Raw genomic sequence first — 25864 nt, forward strand, 5'->3', positions numbered from 1 at the left:
TAGGTCAAGGCGTCGTTAAGTGTTTTAAAATCCGTCTACACATAGTGGGAAAGAAAATCTTTCCTTTTATATGAAATTAACCATATACAGTACATGTACAAAGCTTTAGGCAAATGTTTATTCAATAAAAGTGATACAGTACACAGTTTTTAGTACCTGGTGTCAGCAGACCTGGAAAATCTGCTACCGTACATATGTGCATGATAAATGGGATTGAAATTTTGAATTTGCATTGCCTATGCCATGGTAGAACCATTCACTATATTGTGTACTCCAATTATTCAGATTTAGTATATGTACTCTACTCTAAGTGTGTTGAGTTGATCAAATATGTAATCTACACTTGACAGGTCTTAGAGGCTATAAGGATGGCTATAGAGGCAGAATCCAATATGAATGTAATGGTGTGCAGAAATAATTTCATCTGTTTATATTATATCTTCATTAAAGGGAAGAATGGACTAGTTAAAACCCAAAACTGTAAATGCTGGTTGGAAAAATCTGTGGCTACAGGCCATCAATGACACAAAAATCTTCCTTGAAATAAAGGCTTTGTCAGGAAGGTGCAAAAGAAGCAAGAAGACTGAAGTGGTGATCAAATGGTTAGTGTTGAATGATGTTTTTGCATCTTGATAAGATCATTTGAAAGAATTGACCAGTGCTGTGAAAGAAGAATTCATCAAGTTGTTGACGGAAGAGGAGGAAGAAGAATTTGAAAATATTGAGCCTCGGAACTGAGGCATTAAAAAGAAGTGAAGTGTTCAGGATGTGTTAGAATTTGAAGACTTAATAAAAGAAAAAGATCTCTAAAAGCAGTGTTATATTTAAGTGACAAGGTATGAAAGTTATAACTCTTCAGTAAGCATACAGTGAAATGAAAAGGAAAATTCATGTGAAGCATTTCAAAAGTCTGTTCTCCACTGTATTCAACTAAAGCTATTCAGGTTTCTTCCACTTTAAGCAAGTGACAACAGCTACAGATGATATTTCAGCTCTTCAAGAAAGTGAAAAATAAAGGAATGCCTTCTCAATCCTCTATCATCATATTGGTGTACACATTTGAAGAGTATCATCATCATCATACGAAGTCATCGGAGAAGAATGGAGGAGTCGGCGAGTAGTTTAGATCATTTTAATATATACATCCTGTAGCTCGAAAATATGTACTGCACATTTCTTACATTCATTGCTTTGTATCAGCATAGATACAGTACTAGTGTATTACAAACTGTACATGTATATTTGTCAAACTATGTACTACTGTATAAGTGCATATGCATAATAAAGGATGTAGAGTATGTGTATACTGTACGCACTTAACGACAGAGAAAGTGGGCATACAATAATACGTAATTCAGTACTGTCTTGATTGTAGTACTGTATGTTAAAAGAAAATATTGGTCTTTCATACATAGGTTTTGTATGAATAAGCATACAAATGTTTTAAAATTTTGAAATTAGGATCTCTAATTAACCCGTAATTCAATGTCCGCTGGGTTTCCGAATGTAATACCATAGAAAAAGACGGGCAGTAACAGTACATGTTTCCTTTTGCTAGACTATTCATAAGATACAAACTTGTACCATATGATCAAAACATTATAAATAACAAATGATATACAATACTGTTTATTATCTTAATATACAATAGTCTCCACAAGCACGAAAGGCAGAACGAACGCAATAGTCATCACAAGCACGAGAACTGGCACAAACGCAATGGTCTCCACAAGCACAAGAGCCAACACAAATGCAATAGTCTCTACAAGCACGAGAGCCAACACAAATGCAATAGTCTCTACAAGCACGAGAGCCGGCATGAACGCATTAGTCTCCACAAGCACGAACGCAACTCTCCACAGGCATGAGAGTCGGCACAAAGGCAATAGTCTCCACAGTTACGAGAGGCGGGACGAATGTAATAATCTTCACAAGTACAAGAGCCGGCATGGAGGCAGTAGTCTCCACAAGCACGAGAGCTGGCACAAACGCAATAATCTCCACAAGCACAGGGGCCAGCACAAACTTAATAGTCTCCACAAGTACGAGGGCCAGCATAAACGCAATACAGTGAACCCTCGTTTATCGCGGTAGATAGGTTCCAGACCCGGCCGCGATAGGTGAAAATCCGCGAAGTAGTGACACCATATTTACCTATTTATTTAACATGTATATTCAGACTTTTAAAACCTTCCCTTGTACGTAGTACTGTTAACAAACTACCCTTTAATGTACAAAACACTTAATGCATGTACTACAGTACCCTAAACTAAAACAGGCACAAATATTAAAGGCGATTTTATATCATGCGTTTCCTAAACACGCCAAAAAGCACGATAAAAAATGACAACCAATGTTTTGTTTACGTTTATCTCTGATCATAATGAAGAAACAAACGCATTTACACATCTGTGTATAGGTTAGTTTTTGCATCGATTATATTGATTATTCAGTACAGTATATTGATTTTGTTATTACCAATGTTTTACTTAATTTTTCTTAGGACTTCCAAATGAAATGTTTTTCTTCATGACGCCGCCTAAAACGACGGCGTAATAAAGTACGCTCAGTAAACAAACGAAGGCATTTAACGCGCATGATGAAAGTGATAAATAATGATGTTACAGTAAAAGCTTTTAGAAAAATTTGTTATTACAAATATTATTTACCGTATCTATATAAAATCATACATACGTAGCAAAGCAGGAAAACAATTTACGAGAGAGAGAGAGAGAGAGAGAGAGAGAGAGAGAGAGAGAGAGAGAGAGAGAGAGAGAGAGAGAGAATTCAAATTCAAATTCAAAAAAGTTTATTGACATATAGATACATCAAATGGGATGTATTAGCATGCTAATGCATCCCCAACAAAACTTATTACAATGCTCTTTTATCTATTCCAGTAAAACCTAGGAAACTTGTTAAAAAAAAATTTTGCGGTATTATTATTTAAGACAAAGCAAACTTGCTCAGTAACACTATTAATAGAAACATTTCTAAATTCCCTAAGTTTATCACATTCTAACATATAATGATGCAGAGTATGCGAGTATGCTTCACCACACAATCTACAGGGTATACCATCACCATCAATATATTGCCAACAATAATTATACCCCTACCTCATTCTCATAACAAAAGTATCAACTTTAGAAAGGACCTTGCCGTATGTAACATTAGTATTTTCAGTAACAAGCAAATAATGCCTCATACTGACGCTGCCCTCATCCAAGATCTTTAAAGCCTTTTCTGTTCCCCAAACCTCTCGTTTTATTTTCATTACTCGTTTTATTCTATTAAGGCTCATAGAGGTTTCTATGTCAATGTCAGGCTTTCTTGTGGCCTCCTTGGCCAGATTGTCGGCAACTTCATTTAATGAAATACCTATATGAGACGGAACCCAATAGAACTTTACAGTTATTCCTTTCTCCTGAAGCAGAGAGAGAGAGAGAGAGAGAGAGAGAGAGAGAGAGAGAGAGTTGTTTTACGTACGTACAGTAAATGTAAATTTTAAACAAAAAAAATAGCCCCATTTCATATAAAATAGGTTATTACAAATATTTTACTTAATCATATTACAGTAGTCTGTATAATACTGTAAAGTTCAGTACAGTATGTTGTTGTTGTAGTCGTGGCGATGAAATTCTCACGAAACAAAAACACGGCATTCAATTACAACAGCTGATTCTCTCTCTCTCTCTCTCTCTCTCTCTCTCTCTCTCTCTCTCTCTCTCTCTCTCTCTCTCTCTCTCTCTCTCTCTCTCCCTCTCCGTGTTATACAATACTTACATATAGATGAAGAAACTAAAATTAGTTTTCTTTGTGTCAATTAAATACGAAATTAAAAAATGATGCCGAGTTTACATCCATTTCAATCGTTGCTAAAAATACGGCATCCGATTTCATCAGCAAACCACTATTTTTTGGGAAACATCATTTTATTCTAGAAAATTGCTACTCTTTAAATAGTTAATTGCACATTAAGAAAGCATGTACTTTTGTTTTTAAAATTCGGGTGTGTTTTAAAAATCGAGTATTGTTGACTTCTTTTTGTTTTACTTTTGGCTGTGATTAGATCAGCTGACGTCTAGCTGCCGCTCATTTCTTAACTTATTCAAACCGTCTACAGTATACAGTTGATATTACATAAGCACCAATGTGTTATAACCTATAAAAATTGTTTTGTTTATTACATTTAAAACAACACACACACACACACACTCTCTCTCTCTCTCTCTCTCTCTGGGCTACTTTTCACTACCTCCCATTCCTTACCTCTCTCTATCTCTCTAACAAATGATTTCTTTGTTGCTCCTCAAAGTTTCATTTATATTGAAAATCAATCATGATTCAATTTTCCTTACTTTCTCCTATCTCGCACCAACGGTCACATCGCGGTATTTTCGAAATTTCCGGAAAATCCGCGATATATGTACATACATGCGTTATGAAAAAATCTGCGAAGTGGTGAATCCGCGATGGTCGAACCGCGAAGTAGCGAGGGTTCACTGTAGTCTTCACAGCATGAGACCTGGCATGAATACAATAGTCTTCACAAGCTAGAATGCAATAGGCTCCACAAGCACAAATGCAATAGTCTCCTCAAGCACGATAGCTGGCACAGATGCAATAGTCATAACAAGCACGAATGCAAGTGTCTCCACAAGCACGAATGCACGAGTCTCCCTGAAATAACGAATGTACCGTAATAGTCTCCACGAGCACAATAGTCTCCAAGCGCGAAAGCTGGCACGGGCGCAAAAGTCTCCACAAGCACGATAGCCGGCACGAACATAATAGTCTCCACAAGCAGGAGAGCTGGCAGGAACGCAATAGTCTCCACAAGCACGAGAGCTGGCACGATCGCAATAGTCTCCACAAGCACGAGAGCTGGCATGAATGCAAGTGTCTCCACAAGCACGAGAGCCTCCACGAACGTAATAGTCTCCTCAAGCATGAGAGCTGGCACGAATGCAAGTCTCCACAAGCATTAGAGCCGGCACGAACGCAATAGTTTCCTCAAGCACGAGAACTGACACGAACGAAATAGTTTCCACAAGCACGAGAGTCACTACAAATGCAATAGTCTCTCCAAGCATGAATGTAATAGTCTTCCCAAGCAAGAGAGCCGGCAAGACGCAATAGTCCCCTCAAGCATGAATGCATGAGTCTCCACAAGCATGAGAGTCGGCACAACGGCACAAACGAAATAGTCTCCACAAGCACAAGAGCCGGCACGAACGGCTAGTCTCCACAAGCACAAGAGCCGGCACGAACGGCTAGTCTCCACAAGCACGAGCCGGCACGAACGGCTAGTCTTCACAAGCACAAGAGCCGGCACGAACGGCTAGTCTCCACAAGCACGATAGCCGGCATGAACACATTAGTCTCCAAAAGCACAAGAGCTGGCATGAATGCAATAGTCTCCACAAGGAAGAGAGCTGGCACTAACACAATAATCTCCACAAGCACGAGAGGTGGCACGAACGCAATAGTCTTCACTAGCACGAGAGCTGGCACGAACGCAATAGTTTCCACAAGCACTTGATCTGGCACGAACGCAATAGTCTCCTCAAGCACGAGAACTGGCACGAACGCAAGTCTCCACAAGCACAAGTCAGCACAAATGCAGTCTGTGGAAGGTTTTGGTTTCATGTTACTTTGAAGTCCTGAGTTCCACTCCCTGTGTGGCATCTGAATTTTCTGACATTCATGTACCTTTAGAAGTACCCTTCTGCTATTGAGATTAATAAGGGAAATTATGTAGGTTCAGGCCTCTCTACAATGAATCGCAGTTCTTTTTATCTTCCTTTGCTTAGGAAGCCCCTCTAATTCTTGGCTGGAAAAGCCCATTACGCAAACTTTAACTGAACCCCGGACCAAAGAGCTCAGCCTTCAGAGGACCCCAGCCTGGGCTCATAAGTAGAGTAGCTTCAAACGATCTTTCCTACTCACGAGCCTCAACCTTAGCATTATGGTGAGCATGACAGATGTCATGACTAATTCTCAATGAAGGGAGACCTAATTCTTCCTTGCCTAGAGTATGTGTCCAAGAGCCATCTTCCATTCTGGCACAAGCCACAGAATAACTTTCCTATGAGGACATACTGTTAATTGTTGAGCACCAAAGACTTTCCTGTGGCCAAAAGGTATATAGAGTGTAGATTTCCAAGAACATTGTGCTTATGACTCGTGCACCTTCAGCCGTGCTGATGCCGTGATATTCTAGAAGTATCATCCTGTTTAGAGTGCACAAAGTCATGTACTGTATATTATATCCACCCTAACCTCGCAGAGGCACTAGTCCTGAAGTGAATCTAGTAAAACATAAACTTTTGCAGCTCAATACATATGGCTCCCTGGATAACCTTATCTTTTGTCTTGTGTTAGTTTGTCAACAAGAAGTTTTGTAAACCTAACTTCCTCATGGGACAAGTAGCATCTATTGTAAGAAGTAGATTGGCCAAGGCACCAGCCACTCATAGAGATACTACCACAAGAGTTATTGAGTCCTTTTACTGGTCAATACTATATTGGAGCCCCCTCTGGGTATGGCTCATTTTTCCATTGCCTATAGGTTGGCCAGGGCACCGGCCGCCTGTTGAGATACTACCGGTAGAGAGTTATAGGATCCTTTGACTGGCCGGACAGTACTACATTAGATCCTTCTTTCTGGTTACGGTTCACTTTCCCTTTGCCTACACATACACCAAATAGTCTGGCCTATTCTTTACAGATTCTCTGTCCTCCTACACTTGACAATACGGGGATTATCAAACAATTCTTCTTCGCCCAAGGGGTTAACTACGGCACTAATTGTTCAGTGGCTACTTTCTCTTGGTAAGGGTAGAAGAGAGACTTCAGCTATGGTCAGCAGTTCCTTCTAGGAGGACACTCTAAAATCAAACCAATGTTCTCTAGTCTTGGGTAGTGCCATAACCTCTGTACCATGGCCTTCCACTGTCTTGGGTTAGAGATCTCTTGCTTGAGGGTACACTCAGGCACACTATTCTATCTTATTTCTCTTCCTCTGGTTTTGTTGAAGGTTTTATAGTTTAAGAAAAAAAAACCAAACACGGTTAAGAATAATGTGTCACTACCTAGAAATCCCAAACAGACAAATATAATACTCAACTTGGGAGCTGGGATCTCTAAAATGTCAGACATCTTCCAAAAAACACAACACAGAGCAAAACAAAACATGTCTGACCAACGCAAGTCCTGAGGAGGAATGAGGATAGGGGGTGGGGAGATGTAGGGGTAGAGAGGGGGGATGTTGATGAAGGAGAGGTCTAATTGGTCAGGGATCTATGGTCATGGTTCAATCACACCCCAGTTTTCTATACCGACACTCAATGAGTGAGCGAGCTAGGTTTATTCCTGGCATTCCATGCATCTCTCTTTTTCTCTGGTATATTCAGCAATATCTATGCCTTGGAAATGGTGCTAGAGGAGCATTTCACGGAGTGACACAGGTCGAGCCCAGAAATAGATATTTCCTTCATCAAAATCCATTATTTCAATGTTGTTACTGTTCGTAAGATTTTATTTTTCCTTGTTTCCTTTCCTCACTGGGTTATTTTCCCTGTTGGAGCCGCTGGGCTTATAGCATTCTGCTTTTCCAACTAAGGTTGTAGCCTAGCATGTAGTAATAATAATAATAATAGTCTGGCCTAGTCTTCTCACATCTTCCTTTCCTCATACACCTGATCAACACTAAGACAACCAAAAAATTCTTCTTCACTCTAGGGGTCAACTGTTGTCCTATAATTGTTCATTGGCTACTTTCCTCGTGGTAAGGATAAGGACACTCCAAAATCAAACCATTGTTCCCTAGTCTTGGGTAGTGCTGTAGCCTTTGTACGGTGGTCTTTTGCTGTCTTCCTTGCAGGTACACTATTTTATTCTATATTTCCTTATTTTCCTCATCTCTCTCTGCGCTATTTACCCTGTTGGAGCGCTTGGATTTATTTCATCTTGCTTCCCCAACCAGGATTGTAGCTATCTACAAGGAGATAGAATGCTTGGCAGTTCTCCTCTCCTTTTTTCACTTGTAGGGTGAAGCAGTTACTCCATTATGTACTGGATTGGCATTAAAATGCAGACAAGCCTTGTGACAGTAACTTTTCTTTACAGATGAGTTCTGTAATAAAGTATATTCCCCAATCCTCACAGAGTGGGAGGATTGATGAATTATATGGAACTTTTCTCATATGTCCATGAATTCAGATGTCCTTATGGAAAGAGGTCCCTCCATGACTGCTTATTTTCACTTCTGGTAGCGACCTAACCTAACACCTGCGACATCTCCATGCTCAGTAGGTTGACAAGTCTTCACTTTAGCTCTTCCTCAGGACTCGAAGTGCTTTGATATTTAACCAATTGGTATTGGGGAACTTTTTCCCTCCCTTTGGATGTGTCTATGAAAGGTCAAAGGTTTCCATGAATTGTAGGCAGTCACTAATTTTGTAATCAATTTGTATTTTTCTTAACTATACAAAATTGAGAACTTTAAGTTGCACAACCTGGTAGGTGGGAGGGCCCGACCTCCACTTCTAGTTACTACTACTACTATTACCTCGTATAAAATTTCAACTTCCCTGAGCTCATTTTCTATTAAAGTTCTTGTTTTTTTTATGGATCTTTTCCATCTTGAATTACCTTACAGCAAGCTTATTAAGCAAACCTCTCCTGGTATCAATGTGTAATAATTTTCTGTTGTGCCATGTCCATGTTTCCACAATTGTTAATCAATCTATTTCAGCTTTATCACTGTTATCAGCTTTATTTGCATTTTTGAAATGTTCTTTTCAGCAACTTTAATCCTTGGCAAAATATCACAACTGCTTCTCCGGCTGTTCATTCTTCTGTGCTTGATCTACTCATATTTTTCATAGAACCAACTGTTAAAATTTCTAAGTGGCCATTTATAAGATATCTTGTTTAGTTAATTGTCTTTACCAAGCTGTCTCTAACTTACCCAAAGTCTTCTTAGAATGCGGCGACGTTTACCAGTGTTTTTTAATCTTAATGTACATGTAATGTCAATATCTTTGTAGCAAGGGTTTGATTTTTTCAGTATAGTACTATATAAAAATATTCATGCCAACTCGGAAAAGAAAATCACAGCTATAAAGAATAAAAAGTATATTTCTAATGAAAATAATGCACCATTTTTAATCAGAATGTATGATTTTTTAAATTCAGAGATAAATGAGGAATGGAATAATTTGTACATCTGAACTCATAATTTTGTACTTACATTTATGATTGTACAGCACACCTGGCATTTTAAATACTACTTTGGATTTGAAAACCATTTTACTGTTAATATTTCTATCTGGAAATCTTAATACATGTAATATATGGATGATGATTTATGGAAACCATATATTGATTGTGAATATTGATTTCATACAAAGTGTGAAATCAGATGTCTGGGAACTAATGAGACTGACAAAAAAGTTGTCTCTCATTGTAACGCTAATGAGAATGAACGAGTGTGCTGTAAAATTTTTATATCCTTGATACAATATTTAATTTTTTGAAAAGACAATAATTACTATTTCATACAAAAGTTAAATGAAGATTCTACTATATCTATTACATTACAACACTAGACATTTAGAGCTGATTTATTAGTCTGGCTCTCTGACTACAACTTTCAACTAATACAAATATTCCTAAATGCGTATAGTATAAAAAAAATCATTTGAAAATTTCCTTAAATGTTTATTTAAATAGTTACACAATATTCTCCCAAAAGTTAGGAGAGAAAATAACCTACTTGATACAACTGTTAGAACAAACAATACTAAAGAACTAGATTTCTCTCAACGCTGTGAAAAGACCCCAAGCTTTGGGTGGTACTTAAATGGAAAGGCTCGGTCAGGACCTCTGAAAAGAAAGAAAAAATGCAAATCATAATTCTATAGTCCTAAAGAATACAATAGCCTGAACATTATAGCTAATTCAATCATTCAATAAAAGGCAAAGCTAACCCATTATGGAAACTTAATGATATATACAGTACCGTGTGTCCCTAAGAAAAGACATGAAATTCAAGAAAAATTGCCATAACTGAAAATATCACGTTAAGTAATGGATGCACATTTTCATAAACCATCTTCAAATGAAAGGGGGCTTAATAAGGCTATTCAGAAAGATACAACTGTATGGGTTACGTGATGAAATGAATTATTGGTTATCTGTTTACTTGTACACTAATAAAATTTACTTTGGTAATTTTGAAACAAAGTCTTACAAGTACAGTATTAGTTCTCAAAGAATGCGGAAGAGGAAAGACAACACTGACAGCATTCTACAACCATAAACTATCCATACTGTTGCAGATTTATACCAGAATTGATGCTGCTGCAACAGGAATAGCTTTACTGACCAATATATTAATAGCAAATCCAGCCACTGTCTCCAGCATAGAATCACAAGTATGGGGATAGTTTATAGGGGAAGGTGCATGATGATGATGCGTGTTTATTGAATAATTAATCTCCTTGGGATTTTTTATTTCCTATGATTTTGGCTAATTTGTCAAAATAATTTGCTTGGAAGAATATTATAAGTAGAGGAACTATTATAAATTTAAAAGGGAGGGAAAGGTTAATAAATTAAAGAGAATATTTGGCCTTTCATACACAGATCAGCAATGTCAGGGGTTCTAAGGTGAGCTGAGGGTCATCCCTTAATAAAATGTTAATTTTAAGTACTGTTTAATTTATAAAATGTTGCCTATCATAACTTAACACTATCACAGCTAATGGTATTTGTAATAATCATCTTTTTTCTTAGGTACTTGGGGGGGCTCAACATCCCCTATTTTCAACTGTTTAACAAAGTTGAAAGGAGAACCTGTGGTACTAATTGTGCCATCCAGGTTCTAAGGTAGTACATTACTTGCCTTTTACCCAGAGATGACAATGTAACCAATGTTCTCAAACTTTAGTCTATGCTATAGCCTCTTTTAAAAACAAATCTCACATAACTGAGGGATATACTAGTTTTTTCTTACCCTTTCATTTTAGTCTTAAAATTTCATTTTGATACTACCTTGAGAGTACTAGAGTATGCTAGTTTTTCCTTACCCTTTTCATTTTAATTTTAAAGTTTATTTGATGCATATTAAACTTTAATTAATTTTTTTGTTCATGAACATGCTGGTAATTTTAGTTCTGATTCCTTCATTTTCTTTTTGCCCTCACAAGAGCATTCTATATGGAAGCTGTCAAAGTTCGTGAACCTTGAAGCTTGTTCCATAAGCAATGCCTGCTTGGGATAAATACCACTAATCAAGCAAATAACAAATTCTTATTTTTATTTACAGCTGCAATAGCAACTTTGTTTCCAAGAAAATTTCAGCAAGTAAATTACAAAACTGCTAGCAGGATTCAACCTCAGACCTACTTCGTCACTTGAAAGGTCACATTACACACAATACAACAATATCACTGTCACAACAACTTGTCCAGAACGAGAAAGAAGAAAGCATCCATCCAGATAACATGACGAGCATCCTAGGCATCTCCCTGGGACTAATGCTTTGTGTGTGTGACTGGATGCAGTAACGCGTATCGATTATTAAGGATTAGCTTTTAAGTGTTAATATGTGATTTGATCTCTTCCTTCTCATTTCATATTCTCTAACATTTACATGCAGACAATTTTATAATGTACATAGCAGTTTTAGTGTTATTTGTATTTTGCTGCTGCCAATGACGGAATATGTCCACTCCTGGATCTATGCAACTTCACCTTGTTAACATGATTCAGATTCTATATATGGGGTTTAGTTCACCTTTATTTTTATTGGCCTTTGCCTGAGAACTTGAAAGTTGTGCCCTATGTACATTATCATTCTGGGTAGGATAATTTGTGGTGTAAATTTATGACAGGGTTATTTATTTTAGCCTCCCATTTTTCAGTTACCACTCCATTTTCATATTCATTTAGTTCTTTTTTAGTTTTACTCTCCTCAATCATTTTAAATATTTTCAATGTGTTCCTGTGAAATTGGAGTTTTTGTGTTTGAAAAGATTGGTATTTTACGATTATCAATCTTTATAAGTTGAGAGAAATATTTTTTTTGTTACCTAATAATGTAAAGTAAAATACAGTGGTCCAAAATTTAATAACTAGGTAACTATGTACCATACAGGGTTTTTCCTATTTTTTATGCCCTTGCATATATATATCTAGTTGTAGGGACACCCAAATTATCACTATTGTTACAAATATTGTATTGTGAAAGTTAATAAATTTATGTAACCTGGTTATTTCTAATTTTGGCTTATGATTAATCTTTCTTGTCTTGCATTTAACTGCTGAAATTGATGTAGGGAATAATTATAATAAATTGCATCACTTCTCCTGTTTATGCACTTGTTTGAGAATGGTTTATGCACTTGTTTGACATTGACAATTACTATACTTCACCGTAATTGTATTAGTGTGAGGGACAGGATATAGTTCTTTTGTTATCCTTAGATAAAAAATGTCCAAAGTTAACATTTTAGTGTGAAAACTGGTCTGTTGAGCAATAGTTTTAATTTGCTCAATCTTAAGCTTAAAGCATTGTTCCAAAGTTTCTTAGAGGGCAGAACAATAGTTTAAATTTGCTCAGTGTTGTTACTCTTACAAGCAAGGTTCCAAAGGCTTCTTTGGAGCCTGTTTCTGACTCTGGCTGGTAAATGGCTCTTTAATTTGGTCCTCACAACTTAGACAGCGTTTAGTCTGATAACATAGCCTTCTACAACTTAGAAGCAAGTTGTCTAAAGTTCTTAACCCTACTGTGATTTCTTATAACCTTCTTCACATGGGCCACCTTTGATGGCCAAGCCACTTAATTGTAGTAGGAACATCATATCTACTTGAATTACAGACTGTTCTTCTACTTGAATTACAGACTGTTCTTCCTGTTACATTACCCTTTTCTCTTACTGCAGCCTTCTACAGTAATGTCCAAGGCATGGATGGATTGTTAGTGTTCTCCCGAAAGGTTCAAGTTGCAGATGATTTGGGGGGGTATACAAAACTCCCTCAAAAATAATATTTTTTAGTCAGCAATTAGAACTATGGAAGGTCTTCTGATATGGCTCAAGTCCACCACCTTAGCTCATGTTTTCTCCCTCTGCAAGGTTGCCGACAGCCTCTGTACTGTCCTCCTTTCATAGGGTTCCAGCTTCTGTACTGTTTTCTTTCCATAAGGTTGCCATCAACCTTTGTCCTGTCCTTTCATAGGGTTGCCATCAGCCTTTGTCCTGTCCTTTCATAGGGTATCAGCCTCAGTACTGTCCTTCCATAGAGTTGCCGTCGGCCTCGGTACTGTCACACATTTTCATTGATAATGTCTTGAGCAACATTTGTGGCTCTTGTTGGCTCGTTCATCTCCTGCAGTAGTAGTTTTCCATCTTATTTAATCCTCTGTGGTTGATCAATATGCAAAACAATTCTTTTCCTGCTCAGCTACTGGATACCTTCACGATCATGGTTGTTCCTGTGGGGGTTCTCACAGTTTCTCAGGGATATTGAGGTCTCAAAGTTGTAGTAACATTTCTCTAGACTTAGAACTGTGCTTTGAATTCTTGAAGGTGTAGAATACTGGACATATTCCCATGTTTATTCTTCTTGGGGCTATGTGTCCATGTTAACTGCCTCACATAATTCATGTCCTGACCCCTACTTCTAGTTCCTGGTAGATTAGGGAGTTGATGAATGTTTCCCTCTAGTGATGGTTTCCACCCATAATACCCTTTGTGCACTTTGCTATTAGGCTCAACTACCAAAATCTAAATTTATTAAATTTAGCAGAATCTCTTCTAGCTAAGTAACATTTATTCCTACGCATCACTGGTACTGCACTGAAATTTTTTTAGGGTGGATAAAATTCTTCCTGAGAAATTCTTTCTGGTGGAAGGTTTGATGATGAACCAGAGGTAGGAATCAGAACCTACCGGATAATACGTCCATTGTAGGAAGTTTTTGATTGGGTATGAGCATATTTTTTAAACTAAAAATTATAACTTTAGTACCTAGTGAATGGGTACCTTCCCCATGGTTTCTCATGCTGGAGCCTTAAGTTTTACATCACACTCAGACAATTCACTGTCCTCTGGTAATAAGTGTTGCATCTTCCCAGTATTTCCTAAGTTTGGCTGCCTTAACTCTAGCCTGAAATTGTCCCTACTAAATAACTATTCAGGTACAGGTATTTTACCAAGAACATGTTAATGATCATGCTTAGAGCACTCCTCCCTTCCCTGCACTCTTTGGCTTCTGACTCGGAGTAGTATAAGTTACAAAGTGATGCCTAGATTATGAATGCTTGGCATGAACAGTTGTACTATATCCTTTCTATATCCGGACAATTTTGTGAAATTGAAATTTTTACATTTTGAAGGTATTTTATGATTGTCTTGCAAAAAAAAAAATACAGTAATGAAAACAATTTTTTAGTTATCTATTAACAGTTTGAAATTTAATTACTAACTCCGTAACTTATCGCTCCATGCATTGTAAAATCATGTAATGGCAACACTGAAATAAAAATTGTCAAAAAGTTAACCTTTATTTTGATTACTCCCCTTAAAAGGTGTCAATTCTACAACTATGAAACAAGTATAATTACTAAACATACCTTGCCGGTCTGAAGAATATTTTCTCCTTGTGAAAATGTGTATCATTGCCTTTGGCCTCTACATGAGCACTGTAGGCTTCTGTGTACACATCCAGGCACACAGCCAAACGATACAATATTAAAGGTAATAACTGCAAACGTTCTGCACGTGTTGGGGCCAATTCATCCCAATGCACATTTACTTCCTTCTCCATTTGCTGAAATGGGACACAAAAAGTTAAATTATGATTATTCCCATAAATTAACTGAATTAAAGAGAATATAAACAAACCCTATGAAATGTAAAAAAATGTTCAAGACAAAGTTTACTGAGCTTTTTAAAAACTTGACTACTTTCAATATTTACTCTCCTCTTTTGGTGTCAATATTCTGATTTCATTCTTTCCACTCTCCCTTGCATTGCCACTTTTAAGTCTTAAAATGCAATGCTCCTAACTTTTATCCAACATCGTACCAAATATTTCTTTAGCTGTCTTTAGTTTGTTTTCTTTTAGTAATTTCAACCAAAATGTTGGTCAGACAATTGGTAGAAAAAGACATTCCTTAAATATGACAAATTCGGAGATAATTTGTATTTTTCCTGACCATACAAACCTTAGCTATTTACATAGGGTATTACTTTCGGCGTAGCTGAAATGGCGAGCCATTAGATTTTTAACGAGGGTTAACTACCCCCGCGCTAGTTAGCAGGGGTAGGGGAGGGGTAGCTAGCTACCCCTCCCCCCCTCACACACTGGTGAACTGACTCACTTCGCTTAGAGGTAGGACTTGACTTGGGGGACAGGGCTGGCGGGCAAATAGGTGTAAATAGCTAAGGTTTGTATGGTTAGGAAAATACAAATTATCTCCGAATTTGTCATTTGTTCCGTAACCGAAATACAAACCACGCTATTTACATAGGGTGACTTACCCCTTAGGAAGGGTGGAAAGTCCTCAGCCATACTGGCTTTGGCTTTACCCGGGGACTCAGAATCTGAGTGAGCAGCACTTCGAGAAAAAGAGTCCCTCCTTGCTCCGCAAGGAGTGTGCGGCCTACATAAGCTTGTGTGTGGAGGGAAGAAGCATGACTTGTCCTAGGTAGTCGACCTGAAGACCTTTAGATGGAATTCTGGACTAGGACTTTCCCAATACCACCTTGTCAGGGTATGGGGGACGCGACAGTATCATTTTAATACAAGGAAGCATGGTTTACCTGCAGAGGTTTGAGGTCAGCTATGCAGAGAACCTAGGATGCTCCTTTCCCCAAGAGAAGGGAGGATGAAGAAAGAAGTAAGGGCCAGACATACCTCTTTCAATCATGCAGTCTGACACCGGGTAACAATGCCCCCAACCTTCTGCTACCTGTCCATTAAGGAGCCTGAGGTTAGACCAGCTGTTGTGTAGCCACCACAAGCCGATAGAAAAACGTATCGAGGCTCCTGTGGGTTACGTCCTGCAGGTAGTGGGATGTGAAGGTTGTCAGACGCTTCCAGACTCCAGTTTGTAGCACCTGCGTCACAGAGTAGCCTTCTTGAAGACCAGAGACGTTGCGATGCCTCTGACATCGTGTGCTCTAAGGCTACATGACGGAGGAGGGTCTGGATTCAGGGCGAGATGGATGGTCCTAGAATCCAGGCTGCAAAGGTATTCTTGGTGACCCTCCTCTTCGTCCTTCCTGTGCCCCCAAACAGGTCTGCACGTGAGGACGAACTGCAGCTGTTCTTTAAGTTAACACCTCCGACTCCTTGCTGGGCATAGTAGGAGAAGACCTGGATTATCTGTTACAGAACGGAGACTCGAAATCCTGAAGGAGTCGAACCGAAGGTTTGGGACTCCAAGATCTTGAGTCTAGAAACCGAGTCGGGGACGAATCCGAACGTTACCTCTCCCTATCTTCTTGAATGGGCGAAGTCGTACGAGAGACCATGAAGTACGCTGATATGCTTGGCCGAAGCCAGACCGAGCCGGAGCACCGTCTTCTAAGTCAGGTGCCTGTCAGATGACTAGCGTAATGGTTCACAGGGAGAAGCCTTAAGATCCCTAAGAACCCGAGCCATGTCCATGGAGGAGGTCTCACTTCCGACTGGGTGCAGGTAAGTTCGTAGCTTCGTATGAGCGAAGAAAGATCCAGCGAGGAGGAATTGTCCAACCTTAGAGCCTGAAGGCCAGGCTTGAGGCTGAGCGATAGGCTTTACCGCCGAGAGCAAAAGGCGTAATTCCTCCCGCAGATGGACAATAACTCCGCTAACGCTGGAATAGTGGCATCGAGGGGAGAGGTACCTCTCCCCACGACACCAACCACAGAAGACTCTCCACCTCGCCTGTTGGACCCCTGCAGATGACTTCGCAGGTGTCAAGACATCCGCTCCGCGACCTGTCGCGGAACGCCTCTCTCTGTGAGGAGATGCTGGATGGACTCCAGGCATGGAGCCGAAGCGGGGCTACAGCTTGTGGTAGATGTAGTGGTGTGGTTGCTTTAGCTCTTGTCGTGGGGGAGTTCCATCAAGGGATGCAGAAGGTTCGGAAACCACTCTGCATGATGCCGTAGCGGAGAAATAAGAGTCATCGACAGGTTGACCGACAGTCTGGTCTTGTTGAGCCCCCTTCCCCTCAGACCCAACGGTGGCAAGGCGTAGACGTCGATGTTGTCCCACCGATGTGGGAAGACATCTCGGCAGGGTGCCTTGGGGTCCGGGGCTGGGGAGAAGTACAGCGACAGCTTGAAATTCAAGATCGTCGCGAACAGGACCACAAGGTCCGAGCTTGCTGGCTACTGGGGGTTCCAAAGACCACTCGGTATTCTCTATCTGCGATGCTCTGTTCCGACTGTCGGAGAGCACATTTGAAGCGAGCCGATAGTGGTATAGAGTGGACTTCGGCTCATCTTAGTATCTATACTGTAGGATGGGGAAGACTGTTATGAAAAGTACTTCCCCGCTTGATGAAACAAGCAACCACCGTGGTGTTGTCGCTCACGGAGTGACTCGCCAGGCCTGTTGGAATTGTTGACGGCCAGAATATGGCCTTCATTCCTAGCCAATTGATGTGGAGGTACCCTTCTAGTTCTGCCATAGGCTTGAGATCCTTTGGCTCAGAACGTGCCCCCCACCTTCTTTGACGCGTCCGAGGACAGCATCAAATGCGGAGGAGGGACGAGAAGATCCACTCTCTAGCAAAGGCTTCGTAGGTCAACCACCACTGCAGGATCCCTCGTTCGGCAGGTCCCATGGGACCAGAATGCCTGGGGAATCGTAGTCTTGATTCCACCGGGACTTGAGTCGCCAAAGCAGAAAACTCATCCTGAGGCGAGTGTTTGGGACTAGAGGGGTCAAGGAGGAAGGTGACCTAGGAGGCATAACCAGAAAAGGGCTGTTGACTCTCCTCGCCTGAGGAAAGGTTCTCCTACTCTCCTCCGCCTTGCTATCCTGTCATCTGATGGGAAGGCTTAACGGAGCTTGGAGACTAAAATTAAGCCTAGATATCCCAGTTGTTGTGATGGAAACAGAGAAAACTTCTCGAGATTTACCCTGACCCTTAGATCTTGGCAAAGTCCCAGAGGCTTGTCTCGGCGTCGAAGAAGGGTCGATACCGAAACTGCCGGGGTAGCCAGTCATCCAGAAAGCGAAGGAGCGGATGCCGCTCCTGTGTGGACATGAGGGTTTGGGATGAACTTCCTGGTGAATGCCTGCGGAGCTGTGGAAAGATCGAAGCACCGCACCTTGAACTGGTATATCTGTTGCCTAAGCTGAATTCCAAGTACTTCCTGTAAAGACGGATGGATTGGGATCTGGAAGTACCAGTCTCTCGGATCCAGTATGCACGTGAAGACTTGGGGTTTCCCTACAAGTCTGATCGAATCTGTTGTATCATACTGACCAAAGTTTGTACGACAAACTTGTTCAGGGCTAAGAGGACGATAGCGGGTCTCCAGCCTTCAAGCGCGTCTTACAAGAAAGTGTCATTTGAAGAACCTTGGGGGGAGCCGCCGACAACCTTGGAGAGCATCCTTGTAGAGCATGGTCTCGCCCTCTGCCCGAGGGGCTAGCCCCTTTGCCGATCCCATGGCATAGGGGCTCAGCGACACTGTATTCGCTGACAGGGGAGGTAGAGATGCTACGAAACAGGACACGAAATCCCTGGCTGATCATGGAAATCGTTCAGGAATCGGCCCCGAGTTGCTGCCCCTTGAAGGCGCAAATCCATGCATCCCCCCCCACTGGGGGATGCCGGTAGGGGTTGCCAATCCTAGCGTTTGCGGTCTAGGAATATTGCCTTCCCCGGAGGGCTCCTCGCCCTTCGTCCCCGACAGGAGGGGGGAGGCTGCATAGACACCTTGTCTAGCTGCCCGTGCCGGTTCTGATGTCCTAGGCTGAACGAGGCTGTCGAAGTTGAGGCGCTGGATGCTTGTAGGGACTGGATATAAGCTCCTTGGAGGAGAGAATCATGATACGATTCTCTCCACCTCTCAGTCGCTCGTTCCTTGTCCTTGGCCTGAAACAAGCCCCTTCCAAGGATGGAAGAGAGTCTGGGTTTGCCGATATCCACCGTAGGGACCTACGAGAGAAAACCCCTCGGTCACTGCATCTCAATGTTTCAACATCGTGTTTGTCCCCAAGTTCGACACTTGGTGTCGGGAAACGAAGGCGCACGTGTCCGAGAGGAGGAAAGTTCCATAACCTTCCCGGAGCTTCCTTGTATAAAACCTCGGATCACGACCGGATGGCCAGAGACTCAAGCTTGATGATCAGCCACGAGGTGGCCTGCCTGGCACCCTTTGCGGCTTCCTCCTGGTTCAAGATTCCCGAAGTCGAAAATGTCACCCGCCCGGCGCAGAGTTTCTCGAGGGAAAAACCCCCGGAAGGTCCGTTGCACGGAATGGTGGAGAGGAAGAGTTAAATCAGGCTACCCCATGATCTCGAAGTATTCCCTCTGTTAACGACTGACAGAGGCAGTGTCAGCAACCACCGTTGGAGGGAAGGGGATCGGGTGATCCTGAGGAGAGAGATGATGGGGCCTGCCTGAAGAGGGAGAAGAATGTTACCCAGACTCTTCTGAAGATTCTTCTTGCTCTTGTACATGTCATGCTCTGCGGTTACGAGGTGATGATCGTGACTATGATGATCTGAAAGTATGCGCTCCAGAAAAACTCGCCAGGTTGCCCGTGTTGCGAAAACCCGACGGGAATCGCGGTCGAAATCGCCCTTGGCGCTCGCGCGATGGTACAATCGTTGGTGCGCGCGCGGGGACGTAGGAGCGCAAGCATGTAGGAGCGCGGGCGCATGGGCGTGGTCGGAAGACCGAAAACGCATAAGTGAGCGATGGCGCGATTGGCGAGCGACGGTTCTTTGCGGGAGATGGCGCGTCGGCGAGCGATGGTGCGTAGCGACCGATCGCGTACAGGAGAGCCAACACGTGCCCGTGTACGGCGATCTGAAGCGTGGGCGCATTGAAAACGCTAGCGGGCAGGCGAAGAATCGCGCGCGATCGCTAGGAGATCGATGAAGCGCGGTTGCGCGACCAGAAGATATCAGCGAGGGGCAGAACCAGATGGTGAGGTTGCGCAAAATAGCGAATGCTCGTGGGCGAGTACAGAAGACTTCTCGTGGGCGCGCGGGCGCTCAGAGACTCGTTCAAATCTAGAGCACAGTAGATCGTCGGCGAGGAGGTGAAGGAATCATCTCTTTCGCCTCCACCCACATCTGGAAGCTCATGGAGTATGCTGGTGCGCCTTGCGCACATCAGGAAAGGGCGCGCAGATGTGCGCTGGCGAGAAGGCGAACGAGGGTGTAAAAAGAAGGAACAATCTCCTTGCCTGTGCCTAGATCCAAAGATCGTGGGCGCGAGGGTGAACGTTGGTACGCATTGCGCACCTTAGAAAGGGAGCGCAGATGTATGCTGGCGCACAGGAGATTGTGGGCGTACAGGAGACCGTTGGCGCACAAGGCACATAGCAGGAAAGGGCGTCCAGAAGTGCGCTGGCAAGCTGAAGAGGGCTGGCGCACAGAAGTCTCCGAGGCGCAGGTGAGCGCTGGCGATCAGGAGATCTACGGCGAGACTCAGCAAGAGGAGATCGCAGGAGAGAAGTCTGGAACACAGCAGGAGAGAGCAAGAGCAGGAAAACATGGGCGTGCAGGTAAAACCTGGCACTTAAGGGACTTACCCACATTGTGAAGTAAGCCCTTAGCCCGAAGGGACCGGTCCTCATATGGAACGAGGGACGTTGGCGCCCACAGCGTATCTGAGTCCAGGAGAAGGTCTGGCAGGAGGATCCTCTGCGGGGAGGGTGAAGATGAAGACGACCACAGGCAGGAGCACCATCATCAGACCTCCGAAGAGGAGTCTCAGGAGTGAACTCCCCCAAGGGGGAGAAGCACTTGCAGGAGAGACCGTGACAACAGCTGCCCTCGAAGGGGACTGAGCCCTCAGCAACAACAGCAGAAGGAGACCTCCGAAGAGGAGTCTCTATGAGTGAACTTCCCCCTGGGAAAGAAACACTTGCAGGAGAGACCGTAGGGCTCAGCTGCCCCCCGAAGGGGACTGAGCCTTCAGCAACAACAGCAGAAGGAGTCCTCCAAAGAGGAGTCTATGAGTGTCCTCTCTCGCGAACGAGAGAAGAAAACTTCGTAGAAGAGACTGAAGATGGAGCCCAAGGGCCGAAGGGTCAGCTAGTGACCTAGGAGCCAACCTCCGAAGAGGCGCTCCTGCAGCTGCTCAGCCCCTTGAGCGTAGCTGCAGGTGAGACCGCTCAACACCAAGTGCATAGTCGCACAAAAACTATGGTCCGAGAAGTAACCGCTCAGCCCATTGAGCAAGGTTACAAAAGCGGTCGCTCAGCACCAAGAGAAAAACCGCCGGAGGACCAGGAACATATCATAAATATTAAAGGTAAGAGAAGTTTCCCCCGAAAGGGAAAGAAACTCAAACCTGGGCAGGGAACCTCCCTCGGAAGGGAAGTTACCCACCCAAGGAGGCGAACCTCCTGAGTGTTCTAAGATGAACTGAAGAGCTGTCGGGTGTCTCAGGAGAACTTCCCGGAGAAGGAGACACGCCCCTGACGAAGTCCTATAGAGGAGGCAACAACAGCCGACTCCCAACAAGACAGTTCTGCTTCGTTGTCACATTAGGCAAACAGAAAACAGATCGTTAACTGTGAAAATAAAAAGTAATTAGTTAACATTCATTCCCCCGGGAAGACTTCGAAGAGGAAACCCGAGGGAAAAGAACACAAGAATTACATAACAGGCAAGAGCCCCAACCCCACCTACACTCACGGGAAGGGGGAAGGGCGAGAACTGTAACAAAAACTGAATTATAACAGTTATAATTAAGCAATTCATTAAAGAATGTTCACTAAAAGTAAGAACGAAAAACCCCGAAGGGAAACGTTCTAAAAAAAACTGAAAAGTTAACAAATACAATTAGATTTACAGTAATAAAAAAAAAATTTGAGATAAAAAGTACTGCGTAGCAACTACACCCGAACGGAGAAGCTATCGTAGTATGTAGAAAACGTAGTAAAAGGTGAACGACCTCCAGAGAGAGAGAGACCGTAGTCAAACTACACTCTCGCGTTCCTACGCTAGACCCCACCTTCCCCGTAGGAAAAGAAGAGTAGCGGAGAAACAAAATAATAAGTCCAGCGATGACGACTCCCCACACGGCGCCCGTGGAAGGAGGCGACCGAAGGACCAAGGAAGAGATCGGGGTCCATGAAAATACATCGTAGTGGCCTGACTGCCAGCGGCCACACGGTGATATCGTACACCACAGACACACACAGCACGAACACTGAAAAGGAAACTTACTGATTTCTAGTACTCTAATATATACATAAACATAAAAATATGTTTAACATATATATATATATGAGTAAAGAAAAGTAAGTAATTAAGTAAAGACAAAACAATAAATGGCTGCCAAGCGAGGAGACGGGAACAGAGACATCAGTTCATCGTCCGAGCCAAAAGTGAAGTGAAGTGAGTCAGTTCACCAGTGTGCAAGGGGGGAGGGGTAGCTAGCTACCCCTCCCCTACCCCTGCTAAATAGCGCGGGGGGTAGTTAACCCTCGTTAAAAATCTAATGGCTCGCCATTTCAGCTACGCCGAAAGTAATACCCTATGTAAATAGCGTGGTTTGTATTTCGGTTACGGAACAAACAAAAATTAAAACAGTAACCCATTATGTATAAGGAGTAAATACAAGCTTTAATTACTGTAACTCCTAGGCAGTAGTGGGGGTTGCACACAATATCCTTCCTAGGTGGGTATTTTCAGCCTTTCAAAATAAATACATGGGGGCCCAGTGTACCAACCACTTATTGATCCACATGATTGGGGACACAGGCATCCCACCCAATAGATAAGGGCTAAGGACCACACCAAGACATGAGAATGACCATGACCAATGATGCTGTGATCTTTGTAAAACATATTACGATTAACATTACCAGCTTAATATAAGATAAAGCAAAATTAAGCTTCAAAATTTAATTGAGGTGACATTTCTGAATTGGGTTGTAGGCTGAAAAGTTAAATATTAGAATTTGTAAAGAGTAAAATCACCTGAATTACATGAATGGGGCAAGGATTGGTTTGATATATGTCATTAATGAAAAAGAGTATGAAAGAAAAGAGAATATTATCAGATATTAATAAAGTTGGGATTGCAAGTGATGTGTGTGGCAAGAAGGTTGTTGGAGGCAGCATGAGGAAAGGCAGTGAATGGTGGAATGAAGGAGTGAAGGTAAAAGTGGAAGAGAAAAAGAGGGCTTTTGAAGAATGGCTGCAGAGTAATAGTATAGAAAAGTATGAAAAATATTGAGAGAAAAACGTGGAAGTAAAGCGCAAGGTACGTGAGGCAAAGAGGGCAGCTGACCTGAGGTGGGGTCAGGGATTAGGTCATTCATATGAAAAGAATAAGAAGTTTTGGAAAGAAGTGAAGAGAGTAAGGAAGGCTGGCTCAAGAATTGAAGAGACAGTGAAAGATGGAAATGGAAGGTTGTTGAAAGGAGAGGAGGCAAGAAAAAGGTGGGCGGAATATTTTGAAAGTTTACTGAATGTTGAGGATAATAGGGAGGCAGATATAATTGCTGTTGCAGGTGTTGAGGTGCCGGTGAAGGGAGATGAGAATGAGAGAGAGATTACAATAGAGGAAGAGAGAAGAGCACTTGATGAAACGAGAGTAGGAAAAGCATCTGGTATGGATGGTGTGAGAGCCGAGATGTTGAAGGAAGGGGGTGTGACTGTACTTGAATGGTTGGTGAGATTGTTTAATATGTGTTTTGTGTTGTCAATGGTACCAGTAGATTGGGTTTGTGCATGTATTGTACCACTATATAAAGGTAAGGGAGATGTGCATGAGTGTTGTAATTCAAGAGGTATTAGTTTGTCGAGTGTGGTTGGAGTAGAGTACTGATTAATAGGATTAAGGATAAAACAGACAATGCACTCTTAAAAGTACAGGGTGGTTTTAGAAGAGGTAGGGGTTGTATGAATCAGATTTTTACAGTTAGGCAGATATGCGAGAAATGTTATTTTCATTAGTAAAATAAATTTTTGAATATACTTACCCGATGATCATATAGCTGTCAACTCTGTTGCCCGACAGAAATCTACGGTCGGGATACGCCAGCGATCGCTATACAGGTGGGGGTGTACACAACAGCGCCATCTGTGAGCAGGTACTCAAGTACTTCTTGTCAACAAGAACTCAATTTTCTCCTCGGTCCACTGGTTCTCTATGGGGAGGAAGGGCGGGGTCCTTAAATTCATGATCATCGGGTAAGTATATTCAAAAATTTATTTTACTAATGAAAATAACATTTTTCAATATTAATCTTACCCGATGATCATGTAGCTGATTCACACCCAGGGTGGTGGGTGGAGACCAGCATACATGTTAACAAAGAAGCTAAGTATCCCGTATTTCATTTTATTAGTTATTCAAAAATAACATAAAATAAATAAGTACCTGGTAAGGAAGACGACTTGAACCATTACTCTGCCTTTATTAAGTACGTCTTCCTTACTGAGCGTAGCGGTCCTCTTAGGATGCTGAACGACTCTTAGGTGCTGAAGTATAAAGGGCTGCAACCCATACTAAAGGACCTCATCACAACCTCTAACCTCGGCGCTTCTCAAGAAAGAATTGACCACCCGCCAAATCAACAAGGATGCGGAAGGCTTCTTAGCCGACCGTACAACCCATAAAAAGTATTCAAGAGAAAGGTTAAAAAGGTTATGGGATTATGGGAATGTAGTGGCTGAGCCCTCACCTACTACTGCACTCGCTGCTACGAATGGTCCCAGGGTGTAGCAGTTCTCGTAAAGAGACTGGACATCTTTGAGATAGAATGATGCGAACACTGACTTGCTTCTCCAATAGGTTGCATCCATAACACTCTGCAGAGAACGGTTCTGTTTGAAGGCCACTGAAGTAGCCACAGCTCTTACTTCATGTGTCCTTACCTTCAGCAAAGCAAGGTCTTCTTCTTCAGATGAGAATGTGCTTCCCTAATCAGAAGCCTGATGTAGTAAGAAACTGAGTTCTTAGACATTGGAAGAGAAGGCTTCTTGATAGCACACCATAAGGCTTCTGATTGTCCTCGTAAAGGTTTTGACCTTTTTAGATAGTACCTAAGAGCTCTAACTGGGCAAAGTACTCTCTCCAGTTCGTTCCCCACCAAGTTGGACAGGCTTGGGATCTCGAATGACTTAGGCCAAGGACGTGAAGGAAGCTCGTTTTTAGCAAAAAACCGAGCTGCAAGGAACATGTAGCCGTTTCAGATGTGAAAACTATGTTCCTGCTGAAGGCGTGGATCTCACTTACTCTTTTAGCTGTTGCCAAGCACACGAGGAAAAGAGTTTTTAATGTGAGGTCCTTAAAAGAGGCTGATTGGAGAGGTTCAAATCTTGATGACATAAGGAACCTTAGGACCACGTCTAGATTCCAGCCTGGAGTGGACAACCGACGTTCCTTTGAGGTCTCAAAAGACCTAAGGAGGTCCTGTAGATCTTTGTTGGTGGAAAGATCCAAGCCTCTGTGGCGGAAAACCGCTGCCAACATACTTCTGTAACCCTTGATCGTAGGAGCTGAAAGGGATCTTACGTTCCTTAGATGTAACAGGAAGTCAGCAATCTGGGTTACAGTGGTACTGGTTGAGGAAACTGCATTGGCCTTGCACCAGCTTCGGAAGACTTCCAATTTAGACTGATAGACTCTGAGAGTGGATGTCCTCCT

At 42.2% G+C, this 25864-nt stretch overlaps 2 protein-coding genes across 3 annotated transcripts in view; one reads left to right on the top strand and one right to left on the bottom strand.

The window, feature by feature from the left end:
- Window positions 1–12283, top strand: part of Syp (Syncrip) — a 205956-nt gene extending 193673 nt beyond the window's left edge. For both annotated transcript variants that reach the window (XM_068372918.1, XM_068372919.1), the window contains one exon: window positions 11339–12283. In XM_068372918.1, coding sequence (XP_068229019.1) covers window positions 11339–11347 — 9 coding nt within the window. In that variant the 3' untranslated portion in view covers window positions 11348–12283. The remainder of the gene's footprint in view (window positions 1–11338) is intronic.
- Window positions 9709–25864, bottom strand: part of thoc5 (THO complex 5) — a 46727-nt gene continuing 30571 nt past the window's right edge. The window contains exons 14-15 of the mRNA XM_068372905.1: window positions 14648–14844; window positions 9709–9894 (exon numbers count right to left, since the gene is read on the bottom strand). Of these exons, the coding sequence (XP_068229006.1) occupies window positions 9831–9894; window positions 14648–14844 (261 nt within the window). The 3' untranslated portion in view covers window positions 9709–9830. The remainder of the gene's footprint in view (window positions 9895–14647; window positions 14845–25864) is intronic.

This window comes from Palaemon carinicauda, chromosome 4 (genome assembly GCF_036898095.1).
Source record: "Palaemon carinicauda isolate YSFRI2023 chromosome 4, ASM3689809v2, whole genome shotgun sequence".
Classification (NCBI taxonomy): domain Eukaryota; kingdom Metazoa; phylum Arthropoda; class Malacostraca; order Decapoda; family Palaemonidae; genus Palaemon; species Palaemon carinicauda.